General features: G+C 30.5%; 1 protein-coding gene across 3 annotated transcripts in view; it reads right to left on the minus strand.

Annotated features, from left to right (window-relative positions):
- LOC134830714 (hemicentin-1) overlaps window positions 1-20,204 on the minus strand; it is a 76,439-nt gene that overhangs the window by 19,571 nt on the left and 36,664 nt on the right. For 2 of the 3 annotated variants that reach the window (XM_063844273.1, XM_063844276.1), the window contains exon 1: window positions 18,050-19,358. The exons of the other annotated variant lie outside the window; for it this stretch is intronic. In XM_063844273.1, the coding sequence (XP_063700343.1) occupies window positions 18,050-18,098 (49 nt within the window). In that variant the 5' untranslated portion in view covers window positions 18,099-19,358. Of the gene's footprint in view, window positions 1-18,049; window positions 19,359-20,204 lie in introns of those variants that run through there. 3 annotated transcript variants of the gene reach the window in all.

The following is a 20,204-nucleotide window of genomic DNA, read 5'->3' on the forward strand; positions in this document are numbered from 1 at the left end:
CCGACAGGCTAGTTTTGCAGCAGCAAAAGTTTCACATCGTTTTAAGCATTAGGAAGCCCATTCAATTTGAAAAGAAAAACAAATATGAAATAAAAAATAAACAAAAGTCGAAACAAGCCAGAATATAGTTTTCATTTTCACAGACAAAAACGTTTTATATTCATTTCCAGTGTGACTTTCTACCATTTCGTAAGAGAGTGTGTGTTTCTGCGAAAGCAGATAGACGTAAGAAGAAGAAGACAAAGAAAGTACGGATATGGAGATTTTTTTTGCATAGGAAGTACATAAACAAAAATATATTTTATACACATATTTTTTTATTCTAATCCAATTATGTGTTGTTGAACCGCACTCGAACGTGTCTATTTTCTATTTTGTACGCCAACAATATTATAATAAGGCCTCGACGACATCGCCAAGGACCAAACAATGCGCATGCTGCTACAGACCAGCAAACGGTCGAATTTTTTTTTAAATTTATTTGTTTACCAAGCAACTCAAGCAGCAAGCACAGCAATGGAAACCTACTTTTTTAATTTTTAATAAATTCATACCGGAGACTAAAGGTATATTAAAATGTAATGCAAAAGAAAAATTGTTTTCGATGTTTGTGTGCACCTTGTACGGAGGTACGGAGCATCGTAAGGATTCGCTCTGAGGAGGACATGACTATAGTTGGGGATAATAAATAATAAAAAAGTTTAGTCAAGCTCTGTACAGAGGAGACTTGAGGTTAATCTATATTGTATATTGTTCGGCGCGAGAGTAAGAAGAAGTTTTTTCTTCGTCTTCTTCTTATTATTTTTATTATTATTAAATTTGTTGTTGTTTTTGTTGTTTATCGTTGTTGGTCAGGATTATTAAATGGCAATATGTTGAACGTAAAAAAACTGTTTTTCACACCATTTAAGATTTATTGCAGTTTTTGTACTTCTTTCATTAGAACAATTACGACAGACGCGCCTCTAAACAGGGACAGTTGTTCCCGCATAAAGTAAATTTAAACCAAAGTCCCTTGAAAATGGGAAAACTTGAAGTGCTGTTTATTAGCGCAGAATGTGGAAATTTTATCGAGGACAGAATGTTTTAATATCCATCCACGCAAAAAGTTCTTAAAAATGTTTCTGTCATAACAGCAACTTTTTACTGTGTGCTCACTGTTGCCATTTGGCATCAACAAAAATACTTGGATTTTTCGACATAAATTTACAAAAAAAGCACTAAAAAGCCTTCAACAAGGGTTCTCAACTTTTAATATTTTTTTTCATTTATTTTTGTTCCAGAACAAAGCGGAGCAGAAAAAAGTTAAGTATTGCAGATATACATTTTTAGTGATGATGACGGTAGTTGTAGAACACTTGTGTGTTACAAATAATATCGCATAATAATAAGCAGCGTAAGACGGTGATGACAACATAAACCTCATTTGTTTTATGGATGCAAAATTATTTTTTTCATTTAGAGCATTATCATCATGTAATTTATGTTATGGTTTACACGTCTTACATTTAATTTATTTACCGTTGTGTATATGTGGCTTGTCTTTTTTTTCATATTCTCTCTCATCTCTCTTTAAAACGTTTACTTGAACACACAGCCAACTGTTGTTGCCGCAGAACAAAAAAAAATATCAAAACACGAGGCGGCAATGGCAAAAAAGGATGTTGTTGTATAAATTTTTCATACATTATAAAGTAAATCCCGGATAGCTTATCTTATTGTTCTGCATATTATCGTCCACTTCATTTAAAGAGGTTGCTCGTTGTTAGTGGCGAAAAAATTTTTTTTGCTTCATGAAAAATTTAACGTAGCATATCAAAGTGATCAGTGAACAAAATTGATTAGCTCGAAGTCAGTTGAAATGGGTTAGAAAATACTTTAAGTGCAATATTACCCTCATTTTCGCGAAAAAAGGCAAAAATGTCACTTACACTTTTGTTTAAAAATGAAAACCGGAGAAGAAGTAATTAAGATATTTTAGATGATGGTGATGGACGGCACATCCTTCCAGCAAAACTTGCAATTTTTTATTACTTTTTCCTTCTTTTCATAAGAGTCAATGGAAGGTAATTGGGTTATAAATATGTCCTACTTGGCTGGAATTTTATCCCGCAGTGTGAGATAAACTGCCAGAATATTTTTAGTATAATTAACTACGTGTCGCTGGTACGAAGAAAAAAAAAGTTATTGACAAAAATTTATCTTCTTTTCGTCATTAATTTTTTGTCCTGCGGGGAGGAAGCGGGAAGAGCAGAAATTGACAAAATATAATATAATATTATTTAATAAAAGACAAAAGTGTCCCCTCTTCGCAACGTGTATAAAACAGATTTTTGGCGATGGTTACTAAATTTTTTTTTCTAGATCGGAGGGTTTTTTGCGTCGATTCTTTAATGACGCAACACTCCAAAGATCGTTTAATTAAACACCACGAGGACTCCCAGTGGAGACCCTTTCCTGGTGTATTTTTATTAGCAATTAATGAATATTTATTAAAAATTTTCTTGTTTGAGGGTTCCTTTGTACAGATACGCATTTCGCACACTAATATTTTAATCACTACCGGAACAACCTGTCGTACAATTCAAAGCAAAGACGCGAAAAAAAAAGTAATTTAGCTAATTTACTTTTGTGAATCATTTTTTTGGCGCAATGTTTAAAACGTTAAAAATACACAATGGTATCCTAGATACTTTTTTCGCGAGAAAAAAAAAATGTTTTTACCAAGAAAACTGACTTATGTAAACTAAATGACTGCGGCCGACTGGCAATAAATGACTGACAGTGAAAAAAAATGTGATGGGTGACTAAAGAAAGAAAAGAAAATGGCAAACAAAAAAGGGACGAACGAATAATAGAATTATGGGAAAAAAAGAAAATTGTCGTGCAAGTCACCTGAAAAGTAACCTAGCCAGTGATACAGACAGATGATAGTCGGGGAACCTAAGGTAAGATTTTCTTTCCATTAAACTAAGTTTAACTAACACAAAGAGAAAAAAAGAGAGCAAAATAAAATCAATGTGCATTATGTTATATACCTAGGAGGTGTTCGACTGTAGCATGTGAGCAAAAACAAGATTAGTTGTCTCAAAAGATAAGATTTTTATTGATTTAAGATACTTTTATTTTGCTTAAACAAACGTATGCTTTTTTAATTTCGTTATTAAAGAGCCAATCGGCTTGGACATTTCAGTGTAAGCCGATTTATTGTTAATATCTCATAAAAAAAAAACAAGTAAAACCGATGGTTTTTTAATTCCAACACGATTTTGTCCATTTGAATTCAATATTTTATAGTAGGTAGTATTTAAAAAAGTTTCATTGTAAGCAATTCATCTGGATGCCCCAGATAAATATGACAAAAATACTGAAAACTCGACGTAAAAATAAACAAAAGTGCATTTTTAAAAAAATAAATAAAACTTTAAAGACAAAAATTCTCAAAATAAATTAAATATAATTGCTATTTTCGACAGAATATCATGAAAAATGATTTTCAAACGAAAATGACAAATAGTTACATATTAATTAGGCGACGGCGGAAAGAACAGAGATAAAGGATGGGTGATTGTTAGGAATTTTCCGAAAAGTAAAATAAAGTAATTTTCTTTTCACAATAAAGAAAAAACGAAGAATGAAAGAGAGAAGGAGAATTATTTATTACATCAAGCTTTTATATTGCTTTGATTTTATGGATTTGACGGGTAATTAGGTAGCGATTCTCAGGTGTTTCGTGTCTTGTTTTTTCATGATATGTCGGTATATACATAAATGAAATATGTACATAAAAGAGACAAAATTGGTTCGCATTAAAATTCAAGGCAATTGCCTGTGAAAGATTTGTGAGAACTCCAACAAGACCTTCGTTAACAATGAACATTTTCATTTTATTTGGCAACTCTCATATTTTTATATGTAGGTACTCGAATAAAATGAAACAATTGCATAAAATTTTAAGCCACAATAACTGAGGGATTTGCACATTTTCACACGAAGCTTTTAAAAACATAACATTGTTGTAAAAATTCTCACAGCTTGTAACACTTTTCCTACCGGTCTACTTTTATTATCATCATTGTGATGCTGTTGTTGATACCAAAACTCAGAGAATTCACGAAAATGTTCGAATCAAATCTAATTTTCATCGCTGCTGTTTGCCATCAGATGATGTTTAAACATACTCAAATAGACAAACAAGCCGAAATAATATAATTTCTGTTCGAATCATACAAATAATTGACCAATTTGCTTAAAAGCTACATCAATCACATACTATCTTGATATAAATCGTAAGAAGAGCGAATGTATACATTTGTATATGTTATTTGTCCATTATAGGCGGCATATAGATGATGTGTATAGATTTAGATTGAACTTTTATCGATGTGCCCCCTCCTATAACACAACTTGAATACTAAATAAATAAGCATGAAAATATGATATAGTTATTTCCATTAATATTATCAGGACATGGCCTATGGTCGAAAAGCGACTGGAGCAGAAGGAACGAGTGAGGTGCTTTTATTTACCATAAATTTGAATCAATTGAAGTGAAAAAAGTTGCTCGTCTATGTCAGGGCAGCCAGTAAAGAAGAGGTAAGTGATTGAAAGTAGATAGATATCAAATTTACATTACACACAGCAGAAACCTTCGAGATGGGGTTTCAACTGTGAAATCAATTACATAAAATGCAGGAGAGATCAAGAGTCGTTGAAAAATGACCCAATAAGCAGGAAAAATTACACTTTTTTCATCACCTGCCCGAATTTTGTGAAGAAAATTTTAAAGTGTTGTCCTTTCTACCGTCACTTATTAAATATTTCAAAATGACAAACTTCCCACGTCTTTCTGTGAAATTTGCTCCAGTTTTAATCGCATCGATTTTTCACACTCTACACGTGTATTTATAAGACCTTTCATAAAAGAGCATTTTACAGATTAAAACTGAAGCTGTACGAAAGGTAGAAAGACATAAATTCTAAAATAATGGCAGCGTGGCAATTAACACATTTATCGTATCTAATCATATTTCATTTGACATCGTTTATTTTATATTACACTCTTACTCTGACGACGATACAGATACTTGATCTCTACGCAATCACTTACTTTCACCATGTACCTTTCATTCGCTCACACAGACACATACGGAGAACACATATAAAGATGAATACAAAACTCATTAAGTAACTCATTTATTCTATAATATTTCTTTATGATACTTTCGCCGGATATTATTCAGCTTTTTTTATATCTTTATCTTTGATATTTTTTCGGGTTCTTCTTCTGCCATAGAAAAAGTCTGTTATTTACATTAACAGTTTTTTTGTGTCGTTCTTCATCGATTAAATCCTCTTTTACTCTTCTTTGTAACAATAATAAAGAAAAAAAACTTGAATATGCAACAATTGTCATATTATTTACATCAACTGCTTTTTTACTGGTGACGTCACTTTCATAAACGTTATTTATTTTATAAACGCGCGCGCTTAAAAAAGTATGAATAATTTTTATGACTTTGTACGGCAAAGCCGTATAGTCAAATCATGATAAATAGCTATACTTATAGGAGCAACAAAAGCGTGGAAAAGTGGAAATTTGTAATAAAAATTGAATCTTGATAGTGCGTTTTTTGCGAAGTGCCACTTTTAAAGAGCGACAGGTGTGAACACAAAAAAATTGTCGTTAAAACTGCCTTAAAAAAAAATTAAATAAAACGAGTTTCCGGAAAACGAAAATAATACAAACATCAACCTTTTTTTATATAGAAAAAAATGCATTGGTAGGCATGTTGATGTAAAAATAAACTTCCACTCGTGAGACTAGTGAAAAATACTAGTAAAATTTTTTGTTTTTGTTTGTTAATTAAAATGAACGCATATAAATATGTATAGGTATATATCATGTAAATATAATTTAAATAACATTCGTATCAACACAATATCAATCATGGTAAATGTCAGAAAAAATTTTAAATTTTACTGAAAAAATATTTATTATAGTTCATTTCAGCTATTAGCATAATTAATGGTGGAAAATCGAGGTTTTTAATTTTTCTGTGAAATTTGAGTTAAAATTAAATTTTCCTAACTGAAAGTGACACCCGGAAGCACGATGCTCTCTCTACGTGATTGCCCTCCCTGACACATAAATGACAGTTAATATTTAGCAACAAAAAATAAACGAATTTATAATTTATTAATCTCTGTATATGACGACGACGCCGACGACGTGTTTTATTGAAAAATATAGTAGCGCTAAAAAATATATCAAATAAAACAATATTAAAGTGCCTATCAGCAAAATATATCAACGAATATTTTTATAATTTAAATAAAAAAATTCGTATTATAGGATAGTTGAGGAGCAAAAACGCAGTCAAATATTCAAAACTAAATAAAATATATATGAAATTCTGGTTACCACATAAACAGCTAGAATGTTTTTGGTGGAGCGCAAATAGTTTGAGATACGAGACACATAAAAATTTATTTATTTAAATATTATTATTGTTATTATGATTAAATATTAGGATATCTCTGAGTGAGCGCGACTGATAAATATTGATTATCAACATATATATTTGTATTTATTTATGTTTAGAGGATCGGTTTAACATTATATTTTTCGTCATCCCCATAATCTGATTATTAATTGGCAAAGCATCCATTCCTCTTATTCATCCGCACATATGTGCGTACATTATTAGCATTTTCAGGCGAAGAATAATTAATTTTGTGAGCTTTAAAATAATTCAATTATATTTTGACAAATTTTATCCATCTAATAAATAATAAAATATGATTATTATATTAGGTGTGCATACACAGAATAGACACAGACACGTCGTCACAATTGAAAATTTTGGGCCAATATACAATCTTCGATTATTATTATGATTATGGAAATATTGTACGGGCGTTCTGATTAGCCAAAATGTATGAATAATAATAATAATAATGATCGGCAGCACCGGCAACGACGATGACGACGTCCTACTTGTCATATGTTTAATTAATTAAATTATAAAATGTGATAAGATTTCTCGTTATGGCGCGCTCTAAACAGGCCATTTGAGTGGCAGGCAGATCGACGGTGACTGCAGTAAAATGCGCACCACCTAGGGACTTTATTATTCAATTAATTGGCCACTTGAAAAATGTTTGAAAATGTTCAATCAATTATTCTGTCCATCCAGCGTTCGAACGAGCGAGAGAAAAAAACCGTTTTTACCGTTTCGTCCACTAAAAATTCATTTCAATCAATTCTGATCCAAAAATCCTATTAAACGTACGGCTTCGTTCAATTTGTGTTGACATATGATTGGCAAACTCTATTTTTTATATGTTTCATATAGATTTAATAATAGAAAAAAAAAATTGGCAGAAATATTTCAATTTGGAAAAATTCCTATCGATAGCCGGGAAAAATTATAGGACATCTGTTGTATTGTTTTATTTTTTTAGGCACAATATTATTTATAAAAATTTTATTTTATTCGAATTTTTTTCTGGATTATTATTTTTATCCAACCATTGAATTGAGTTTATCCACTTCTATAACTCAAATAAATTTCTTTTTGATCTTTCATTTGATTATCATCGTTGGGGGAGTTTTCGATTAGATTCGATTGATCAAAGGCTGACTCTTGATTCCCTCTTTATTTGTTTGTTTATTGATTCGATCTGAACATTTATCTGTATGCAAGGCATACCATTTTAAAGCTAAGTGTTTTACGATTGGCGCGTCATTCGATATAATGATTTTTTAAAAGGAAAACATTAAATAACGAGATAAAAACCACTTTTGCTAGTCACACGTAAAATTTATGATTTCAAAGTGGGGAGTTACGTGAAGTGAGTAATGGATTTTAATGTAGTAGAAGAGACGATGCACCAGGTTGTTGACATTCGAGCCTTGACGATGCCCTGAGAAATGAACGTGTATTAATGTAAAACACTGAAAATTATTTAAACTTTATTCGTGTCGAGCTTTTTTTTTAAAAATGAGAAAAAACAGAGGACTGTTTTCTATCATCTCATTTCGCGTAACGTCTCAGACACATTAGCAAATGTATTTTGTGTATTTAGCTCTTGTGTATGGAGAACAAGGCCAAGAATATGCTGCTAAAAATTTTTATTACTATTTTAAAATTTATGTCACGTGCAGCAAAAAATATACATAAGAAATTTTTAGGTTGTATTTTTGATGTTTGCAATGATGGTTGTCTCATTTAAATAGCTTCCTCTATTTTTTTCGCTTTGCTTTGCTTGACGTGGTGATTCTAGTGATTTTTCTCTTTTTTTTTGTTTGAAGCACGTACAATCGATATGCATTGTATTTGTATTATAAATTGTATTTTCTTTGCTTGTTTCTTTTGCTTTTCGTGTTTTTTTTTCAATCTCGTTCGTTCTGTTGTTCATTTCTCTGCCAAATACGTAGGATTGTATTGTTATTGCTTTTGTCTTGGAAACAATTCGATCGGATGAAATTGAATGTAAAAAGGCCAGATCAGATTCTTATTCATTTGTTATTCTCGTCTGTGTGATAAATGTCTGTGAATTTGGTGCTGCTCTTGTGTATTTTTCATTCTATCAAGGGGTTTTGGCAAAAAATTTATGCGAAAATTGTCGCGAAGCACACACACGTTTTGTTTACTCTTCGCTCCCCGCGCCACGCCGCGTCCTCGTTCAATTCAAGTTTGTCGATTTAAATCAGTATAATTTGTTTAATTTAAATAATGTCATGTCTGTGTTATGAAAATTGATTATCAATTTGCTCTCTCGCATTCGCTCGCGCTGGGTACATGACAAAGTACTTTTCTTCGTTTCTGTACACGTTACTCGAGTGCCATTCATTTGCATATTCAATTCCCTTTTATTTAATTTCTATTTGCTATTTTGACACAATCAATTAGCATTCTCCTTCTTTTTCAGAAACGCTGTCTGTCCAATTCCGTGTGACGTGCGATTCGCCTGTCTTGGCCTTTGAATATCAAATATTTATTGATAAAGGTTTGACAAGCTTAAATATTGGACTTTCTTTCGTCGTCTTGTAGCAAGTCAATTGCTGATGTCAGTATTCTCTCACTTTGCTGGCAATGCATAAAATTTTGATATGCCGAGAAATGAATTCATAAGAAAAAAAATGTAAAGAACGAGAGCAAATAAACACATTTATATCAAATCTGTCCATTCTCTAATAATATCCAACATATAGACACACTTTTTATACATATTTGCTGATGTATTTATTGCTTCTCAACACTTTGTGGCAATAAAATGTAGAAAACTTAATATTTGAGAGATGACAACAACAACAACAACAAAAGACTGATGAAAAAAAAGTAAATTCAGGTCACGTTATGTCACGTGAAAGAATGCTTCCAATTTTTTTCTATTTTAACACGTACTCTTGTACACAGCACCGAACGAATAAATATCCAATCCATAGTTGAATTTTTTTCTGTGCTTTCTTGTTTGAATAAACAGAAGAAGTGCTAGTAAATGGTAGAAAATTGATTCACTTCTCTGTTTTTTCTGCTCTCTCTCCCTTTCCGTCTATCGATGGCGAGCGATTTTCAATGACAAGCAAGTTTGTTACACAAAAAATTGATCGTTGCAAATCACACACGTGTCCAATTTATTTAATTGTAGTTGTCGTTGTCTTGGCCCATGATAAAGGCAATCACATCCAAACATATCGAAATCGTATTATTTTTGATGTTTATATGGGAGAAATGTGTGATCATGGCACTTTTGGAAAATATTGGAAAACTTGTTACTTTGCCCTCAGCAAAATACGAAAAAAATTGAATAAAATTGCAAAAATAAAAATGGAAATAACGCCACAACGAAGGACGCTTTTTATTTTATCTTATTCTCTCGCAGATAAAACAAAAGAAATCAATATGTTTTGTTTGGCTTTCTTTTCATTCTTGTCATGGGAACTTTACAAAAAGTGCACTTTTAATTGTCAATTTCACTGTATGGTGTGACAACTTTCAGGTATTCTCATTGTAACATTTCCAGTGAAATGACAAAAGAAGATAAAAGATGTACACTTGCATAACAACATCTTTGGGATAAAATTGTAAAACAACATGATCTCCCAAAAAATAAAAATTACCTTCGACAAATAGCATTTTTGTTCTCGATATTCAATGGACTCGAGATGAAATATTTTCGTTTTTGTGCTATTTGGAAGAAATAAATAAAAAGAATAAATCGAGAAATGAACCAAGATGCGAAGAAGGACACGAAAGACTTGACATAATAGAATTAAAAAATATAAAATAAAATAACAATCGACGAAGAAATAAATATATAATAATAATAAAAGGATCCTACGTTTTTTTTTACCTGCTCAATGTTTGTCCTTTGTACACATGTTCATACCTAGGTTTATGTGGATGCGGAGCATAAAGAGATTCATGGACGACAGCTTGGAGTTTGTTTTTGTTGTACGATATATTAATAGATCTTTTATGGTCCATATTTCTTCTTTTTTTTTTGTAGAATTTTATGGATTCGAGTATTTGTGTGTATGTGTCATAAATACAGACAGACACACATAAGGAAATGAAATATAATGCTGCTGCTCAAAAATTGATCCATTCGAACAACAGCATGTACATATTGGGATAAGATAAAGAGAAAAACACAAAAAATGGAATTTCTAGGTAGAAAAATGCAACAACATGCAGTGCTAAATCCGCCCGTTTAGAATGCTTTTTTCAACGGAATTGTGATGGGTGTAGTTTTTTTTTGGATCTACACAAAAAAGAGGCACCAGTATATATATTAATTTACATTCATATATCAATAACGTGTGATACATTCGGTCTGAGAGGCCTCTGATGGCAAACAAAAAAACTCTTTGTATTCACATATTAAAACAAAAAAAAAAAATACAACGAAAAATATTGTTTAAACATCCTGGGTTTCTATTTCATTCTGTATTTTTTTAAATATTTTATTTTGTTATAGTGAATGTTGTTTCTCGTGGTATAATTAGAGGGTGCGGCCCGCTGAATGAGAAAAATAAACTTACTTAAATTGAACATCAATCTCCTGCATGTTTTAAAAATTGAGTTTTTTTTAATAAATTAAAAGCTTTATAAAGCAAAGTGAATGCAGCAGAGATTGTTTTTAATTATGGCTCATCTGAATATCGTTCACCAGTATGAAGGGAAATAATATTAATTGCATTAAAAGCCTTTTTTACTTCGAACAACAACGCAAGTAATTACCAATTTAACTGCTTTTCCGTCAAATTCACCCCAATTTATTTAAACATTTTTGGCATTAATTTGTCTCCATGTATTCAGATTTTTATTTATTTATATTTTTTTTTGAAAGAGATTGAACGATATAAAAATATATAGACAAACTTTTTTTACCCAAAAATTATTCATACAAACTGAATGATAGCATCAAAGCCGCAATTTTGAGAATTTAACCATATAAACTGAAATGAATATTTGATAATGTTTCTCTTTTCTCTATCTTTTCGGTAAAGTGAGATACATGCATTCAGTGGAAAATAATTTTTACTTTTTTAAAGCGTTTTTTTTTTCGAAAGGAAAGGAAAAGTTTTTGAGACTTTTGTGAATTTCAATGTTGAGCAATATAATTTAAATGAATATAATTGAGGCAAAAAAGCGCTCACGTTCGAGTTTTAAATCAGCACGTTACTTTTTTTTCGGAAAATAATCGCGTTTTTATCATTTTCTTTGGTTTTTTTTTTCGAAAAAATAAACTGCCGTAAAACTTTTTCTCTCGAAAGATACATTTCTCGTGTATAATCAGAGGAACGAAGAAAAAAAGTTGAAAAGTACAAAATAAATTTTGAAAAGCTATATGCCGTCCATAGCTAAATAACTTTAATGTAGGCTTGATTGAGCATTTAAAAGTTATTCGAGTGTTACGAAAACATTTTATTTCGAACGTGCTCCTCAATTTTATTATTTTTCATACGTAAATTTCATGTCCAACTTCTCCGAGGAGGACAAATCTATCCAGCGCGACTTTGTCGACCAAGACGCAGTAACACAGAGAGAGAACGCAAAAACGTCGTTTAAATCAGAGACTTTTTCTGTTTCATTTCATTTTATATTTCATTTTACTTCTTTTTGTTTTTTTCTTCCTTTTTCTCTTTTATTTTATTTCATTTTATTATATTATTATTTTATTTCATCGTAGTCGTCGTCGTCATCGTCGATGCTGTCGAATACAAAACACTGCGGAGAGCGAGAGAGTATATCAAATCAAATATTGAACAAAAGAAGAAAATAGCCTCAGTTAGCATACGCTATTGAATTAGATTTAGATTTGGAAATTGACTGGAGTTGCACACGTTTCCACCACACATCATTAGTGAAGCGAAAAGTTTTAAGCTGGAGAAAAGCGACATTCACTTGCTATATCGTGCACATCGTAGACAACATGTATAATGAAGCATGAACGACGACGAACATTACCCAGACACCATTTAACTATGTGAAAGATGTTGGAAAGATATTATAATAATAATAATATTTAAGATGATTAGTTTTTACTCTTTATTATATTAAAATATAATCATTGAATGTGTCCCATTCGTGCGGTTGCCTGACGATAAAATAGAATATTTTCGAATAAACCCCTTTCCCGAGATGAAAGTTTTTGTTCACATATGAGAGAGACGTAAAATTGTGGCGCAACAATGAATTCATTTTCACATTCCTGGTCAACTTTTGGAGAGAATTTCTTTTGTTCGTAGTCGGTCGTGTAAAAAATTGTATTTTTACGAACATTTTTTCATTGAAGGTCTTCTTTTGTTGCGTTTAATAACTTTGTTTTTTTTTTTCAGAGATGCAGGAAAACACAACCCCCTTTGGCTGGATAATGTCTACTTTTGTAAAAAGTTAATATTAAATGGAGCATTTTTCTGATAACTGCGCTCATGTCACAAAGAAAATGTTTTTTTATGTGTTCAACAACGTTTTATGGAATTTTTAAAGTGGTAAGCTTCAATGAATGACAAAAGAAATGTCATTTTCTGCCAAACAAATAATATTGCTTCAATCGAAACGAAAACTTGATTTGATAAAATGACTTCCCCTAGTATTTTATCTCTCAAAGATGTTCTTTTTTTTATTAAAAACCGTAACATTTGATCAAATTTATAGTAAATTTTAAACGGCTGTCTGGCATAACGAATGACACGACTAGTCCTAGAACTCGTACTGTGATGATTCCCTTTTTAATGATTTTCTAAATATCTAATGAAGTCAATCTGTGAGCACCTATTTATTTATTTTGCATTTTCATAGTGATTTTAATCCAAAAATGAAAGAAAACCATGAAATTTAGATTTATTTGAGTTTAAGCTCCTTCCTTTGAAGAAGTTTTAATATTAAATCGTTAAATAAATGTGCGGATGCACAACATTTGAGCTCTTCAAAGCAAATAAACATTTCTCTGCTATTCAGGCAATATAAATGATTTCCAAATGTAAATGAAATCTTCGCGCCATGGAAAATGCGACGAGAGCAGTAGTAACAACAAAAGGGGTCTTAAATTTGACACGTGCACGTTATTTCATGCTGACTTATTTTAATCATGTGCATTTTATAGGCGGAATTTTCATTAAATTAAATATTTTCTATTAAAATAAACGAGCGCTTCTCTCCCAACGAGAAAAAAAAACAAATAAACGATGCTACAACACTCAAAATTATGCTTTTTTTATTGTTATTCGTTTTAATGTCTGTAGTTTGCCATTTTTTTCGATTTCATTGTGTGTTTTTATTGTTTGTCAAAACGTCGAGCGATGAAAAAACAGGGAAAAAAGCTGCAGGTGGATTTAACGCTTGAACACAATCTAACAAACAACACATCATCATCTTTAGTAATATTTTTCTTATCATTTATTAAGTTTCCTCACTTCATGACAGTTGATATCATCAAGACGCTTCGTATGTAAAATCATGTATCATTTATATCTGTCACAAAATTGTTGTTTTTTTTTATTATTCTCCATATCTCGGAACATAACATCATTTTTTAACACATTTGGTGTTTGATATGGACACCAGGTAATATTTTTTGCTGTTTGCCATCCTTGAAGGCTTCCTTTTGTTTTACCCATATATATATATACACACACACGTGCATGGGTAACAAACTTTGTAACATAACAGGAAATGTTTTTTTTTGTTTGGTTGGAAAATTTTTGTGTTCTTTTATGGGCCTGTTTGTGTATACGACACATAAAAGTGTGTTGAGAAAGAAAAACTCAAATGAATGAAAGTATTTAAGGCATTTTATGAAATGTTTGTAAGTATGCCACATATATGTAATTATAATGACGTTAAAAATGTTGGTGTTTTTGTCTCTTTTTTTGAGTTATAAATTGCTCCATATTTGCCACAAAATGTTATCAAAAACAGGAATGTGTTGTCGAGCACAAGGTTCAAGTATCCAAAAGCCGCAGAATCTCTCGAAAAAAGTTTTGAGTAGTACTTTGTAAAAGTACGAACATTTCATGCGACCTAATTTGGTAAGATAAGCGTAAACATTACCAGAATTACCTCATCATTATTACGATTTGCATTTGAACGTCATTTAAAATTACTTTGCAGTCAGTCATTCGAACAATTCTAATAATGCTGTATTATCTCTGAACATTCTAAAGCCTTTGTTAATCTTTAAAGCTTATGTAATATCAACTGCAAGTAGATTTGTGTTTTTATCCGGTGCATATTGTATGTTTTATTGATACCGTATTCAATCGACACAAATCTAAATATTGACAACAACAACCTGGAAAATGCACTTTCCACATATATTCCTCATTATATTAGTTTTTGTTCTCAAACAAACACAATTATATGTCGAATATGTGGTTTGGAAAATCTATTTACCTTTCCGCATGTGCACAAAGGTAGGAAAGTTTCGTTTATATATGAATAAATTTTTGCTATTAAGGATGCTTAGCTCATAATACATTGTTTTCTTTTGTCATGACACAGACACAGTGACGCGTACACGCCAAAAATGCTCAAACAGACAATCTCTATGGCAAACTTTTCCCGAATATAATGATTGAAATGAAATTTTGAAATGCGTTGTGGCTTAATATATGCAGGGAAATGCAAATGAGGCAAAATGCAAATTGTTTGCTTTTATTCCAACTGCCTAACTAGCATACAACAACAACAGGGAAAAAAATGAAAATAATAATGAAAATCTTTCTTTTTACTCCTCCTTCGTCATCATCGTCGTTTCGTTATTTAGTCATTCATTTAGTTTTATTTAATTTCCTTTTTTATGTGCCTTTTTATGTGTGTGTGAGAGAAAGTCTGCATTTTACTTTCAACGAGAATCCACACACACACAGAAACTTTTTTCCGGGATAAAAAATGACTAAAATCTGGTAAAGCGAAAAAAAAATGCTATCTTTTTCGTATCTTCGTTGCTCCCGCTAATGCCGCGTCGAAGATGAAAATCAACGACACTACAATAAAATATATTTTGTAGGCTGAAGTCATAACTCAAACATTAAGAAAATTTATAATTAAATATTTTGTTCTTCTTTTAGCAGTTATGGTAGTTTTTTTCTTCTTTTGGTTGCACTAGTTAGTTGTAAAAAGTGCAGTGAAAATAAATGACAAAAAGATTTCCGTGTAAAATATGTAGTTGAACTTTTTTCCTTCATGGCTCAAGTACGATATTCACTCTTTTTTTCTCACAACTTTTTTTTTGTAGTTTGTTCATTTGCATTCAAATTAAAGGAAAATATGTAATAATGATGATGATATCTTTTTCTACTTTATTTTTTTGTGCTTTCCTGATTCTAATGGATGCAATCGAAGAGATTATTTCGAGAAAGAAGGGGAAGCACAGGAAATGGATTTGATTAAAATTAAAATACAACAAAAAAAAAACAATCAAAGAAAAAAAATAGAAAGGGAAAAATAATGTTAATTAAATATCTTGAAACTTTTATCAAAAAAAAAAAAAAATATTTTATCGAACATCTACAAAAGTTTAATCGGTTGAAAAATATTTTGAACCCTTTCTCCATTGAGGATTATTTAATAAAAAAAATTATTTATATAAATATTAAACATAAATTCAGACATAAAATGCAGAATCCTTGAAAAAAAAAACAATAAAAATTCTTACACACAAAAATGCGATTCCAGCAAAAGAAAGAACTTTTATGTTTATTATTTTTTAACAATCTGCACAATCTAGTGTTACATACCGTCTCAAGCATAAAGGGATATTATTACAGTAAAAAAAGAGCGTTGTATATCAGCAAAATATAGTAGTAACAAAAAACCTCGTAAATGCTCATTCGGCGAAAATTTAGAAAAATATAAACGCGCGCGAGCGAATCTGTGTTGTACCACTTGTTTAAGTTGAAAATTGTAGGTACGTTTTAATGTTGAAAGGAAATTAATTTTTTCGACTTTTATTTTGTTTTGGCTGCCATTAACTACGGCTGTTCCTTTTTGCAGTCATTTCACCAGACACTTACAACAACATAATATAGTTATTAGCTAATTCTATTTCGAGTCCATTTCTACTGTTTTAATGAGTATTTAATTATATTTTCTGTTTTTTTTCTTCTGCTTCATGGATTGGACATAAAATGACGATGTCGTTGTCGTCACAAGTGAAAGTCATTTTAGCAAAAAGAAAAAAAGTGTCTGTTTAAACGCACACTTTTTTGCTCCAGCTTTTTATTTTAAGCTGACTAATAAAACATAAAATTTTGTTGGCAAAAAGCAATAAAAATAGTCGTTAAATTATAAATTTCTTTTCCTATAACATTGCTAATATAGCTGATAGCGATGAATATATAGCCGAAAAATAAAATCGACATGACATACAACGAGAGGTCGTAGAGCACGGAAAAGTAACTAATTTCTGCAAATTTTTGACACATATGCTGACACGTACAAATACTAAATAAAAGTGATATGGCCGTACTTTTTAACTATTATTACAAATGAATAAATGAAATCATTTCGGAAAATAAGGTTATCGATTTACCTACGCCGCTGCTGCCGCCTTGCCGTTGCGTTTTGCCGCCCGTCACAACCATTTTCGGGTTTCTAGCTGCTTTTTTCGTGTACTATTTCTACTATTTATAGTATTTTTGGAACGTGCATCAGCAACGGCAACACGGCAAAGGCAGACAAACTTGAATAAAATTGTTAAATTTTAGTTATATTTTATAATAGAAATGTATTTCGTGTGTATGTCGTTGTTGGAGATTTGGAACGTTTGCATGTCATACGTAATTTTCGTTCGTGGCGGAATTTTCGAGTTGCCTGCTGCCTTGTTTGAACGCGTCCTAAACCGTAAATTTTTATCGCATCGTCACTTAATTGACGGACTGATTTGCGTGACAACCGAGGGAAAACAAACGGAACATGAAAGACTTCTAAGTGGCAAGGCTTTCCACAAGAAAAACAAAAACGTCAAAACGAAAAAAAAAGAAAAATATTAACAAGAGAGATCAAATTTTATTATGAGTAAGACCGACAATTATACGTTCAATTTAATTTTCTTACTCGTAATAGCAATAACACGAAGCAGACATTTAAATCTGATACAGTGTGCATAAAATTAATAATAAAAAACAGCAATGGGAATGAATGAGAATTAAACGTATACAAAAATTAAGCTGACACTGAGCTAAACCAGTTCGCAAGATCGGTTTTTGCTGAGCTCGCAGTAACACCTTTGTACGTTTATTTGGTGTCTAGTAATTTAATATGTTTCTAATTGAAAATGACTGACGAGTCAAAAATTGAGTCATGCTACACTTTTTGCCAAAAGTTTTTAATCCAACTGGATTTTACTTGACACCCCTTCTTCATTGCTGCCATACTGACTCATACAAATCGAGTGTATGACGTTTTTCTGTAAAGTTATTAAGTTTCACATTCCATTGGAATTTTTTCAATTCAAAGAAATCCAGCTTTCTGTCAGTTATGCTATAAGCGTAGCCTTGTAATTTTAGTTTTTAATGAAAAAGTTTACTCACCAAGTGGCCTTAGAGACCGATTTATCCTTATAGAGTATAAGTAATCCATTATTACGATTGATATTTGTGTACAAAAATTATCCTTTTAACGCTGATTTGATTTAATCCAGTCAAATATTCATTATTTGTTTGTTTAATAGTAAAGTATTCTTATCGGTATTAGAGATCAAACTGTATTTGACTCCTCTTCGTTCGATTGTTATTACTTGTCACCATTCACAGTAGTGATTCATTAAGGTTTGTGATAATATTAACCAGTTTTATTTTTAATGACAATGTGAATCAATTAGGCTTTTCTACTTCATTAAATATGAATGGAATTTACGCCACTGTAGATTATTCAATTATATATGCATATAATATGTGCCAGTCGATGATCAGTCGATAATATAATGATAATTCTTTCGGTCTAAGTATTTATAAAATAATTAAGAGTATATATTGTTATTGTGTATGTCGGTCGACGACAGTTTCGTTTAGCATATCCAATGACCAATTAGCTACAATTATGTGCAAAAATAATATTATTATTGTACATCATAATTTTATTTTTATTTTTTTTTCATATATGTTTTAATATTGTGGCGAAACTATAAACATACGGAGATGTTTGTGTAATGATGATAATGAATCACTGCTTTTTATTATACGTTTTTTTCCTCTTATTATTATTATGAATATTTATACTGATGTTAACGATGACGTTATATGCACGGCATAAAAATTTATCTCATTTCTGTATAATATTATTATTAAAAATGCTCAATATTTGTATAACAATCACACAGTTAAAATCACAGATTTTCATTAAAAACATTTATTTTACTAAATATATGCGTGTATATGTTTTTCCAATTTATTTTATTATTATTTTTATTATTATTAATTTTATATTGCATTCCTTTTTTATATATTTATTTTGTATATTGCCTTTCAAATCGTGTGTCACCGATTCATATAAACTGCAAGTTTCGTTAATACATATAGTTGTTTCATATATAATAATAAAATAATAATAATATTAACTTTTGTGCCTGTTTGTTGCTTTTCAAATAGTATATTGTTGTTGCACAAAAATTTGCATTAATTCTTGTGTTTTGCCAACTCACGTTCTTTTTTATTTTTTTTTTATATGGCATGCATGCCAATATATTATGAGCACACACTTTTTCTTAAGTCATACGCGCTTATTTTTTTTATATTCCTTCTTAGGTGTATCGTATAAGAAAACTGAATGTACGACGATATATGTATACACTTAAAAATAATAATAATAATAAGCCGACAATACGTGTAACACGATTCAGTTGTTAAGACGTCTCGAATCAAACTAATATGGTTAACGTTATTCGAACATCTGCAGACTACGAATATGAAAGAAACCTTTTGTAAGAATATTTTTTTTATGTTTGTGTTGGTTAACTTCGTTCATCCATCGACACAGCGACATACACAAACGCAAGTAACTTTGCATTTAAAACTGGTTTCCCTACTAATGGTTTTACTGTTAAGAGTCGTTATTTGGAAGACTATTCATAAAGGTCCTGGCTACGTTTTAAAAAATAACAATTTTTATCGATTTTTTAAATAAAAAAAATTATTTTTTAAAAAAATATTAATTTTTAAAAAAAAATTATTAATTTGATTTATAAAATTTATAAAAAAATAAAATTTCAAATACAAAATTTTTGTATTAAAAAAATGAACTCCGTAAAAAGTCGCTCTCTATTTATAGGGTACAAATGTGTGTGTGCGTGCATGCGTTTGTTAGTAATAGTTATAATAACACAAAATAAAATAAGTTAACTGAAATTTTTGTACAACACAGATTCAGTGTTACCCTCTCCTCCTCCCATATTCATAAACGAAAATAACATCGTATGTTTAACATTTATCTACATAAGAAAGGTGTGCTTGTTCATATTAAATTTGTTTTTTTCCTATACTTTTTTACTGTTTCTTCAAGACGTCGTTGTTTAATATTCAGAACTTTCATCAATCAGACAAACAACGATACACTTAAACTAATTATCTTGATTGGCTTTTACTATTTTGTATTTTGAATTATTTAAATGTTTGTTATTTTAATGTTTTGTATGTTGGAGAATACTAATTTAATGTTTCTATTCTGTTTGTGTTTTTGAAGTTATTTGTG

This window comes from Culicoides brevitarsis, chromosome 2 (assembly GCF_036172545.1).
Source record: "Culicoides brevitarsis isolate CSIRO-B50_1 chromosome 2, AGI_CSIRO_Cbre_v1, whole genome shotgun sequence".
Lineage (NCBI taxonomy): Eukaryota > Metazoa > Arthropoda > Insecta > Diptera > Ceratopogonidae > Culicoides > Culicoides brevitarsis.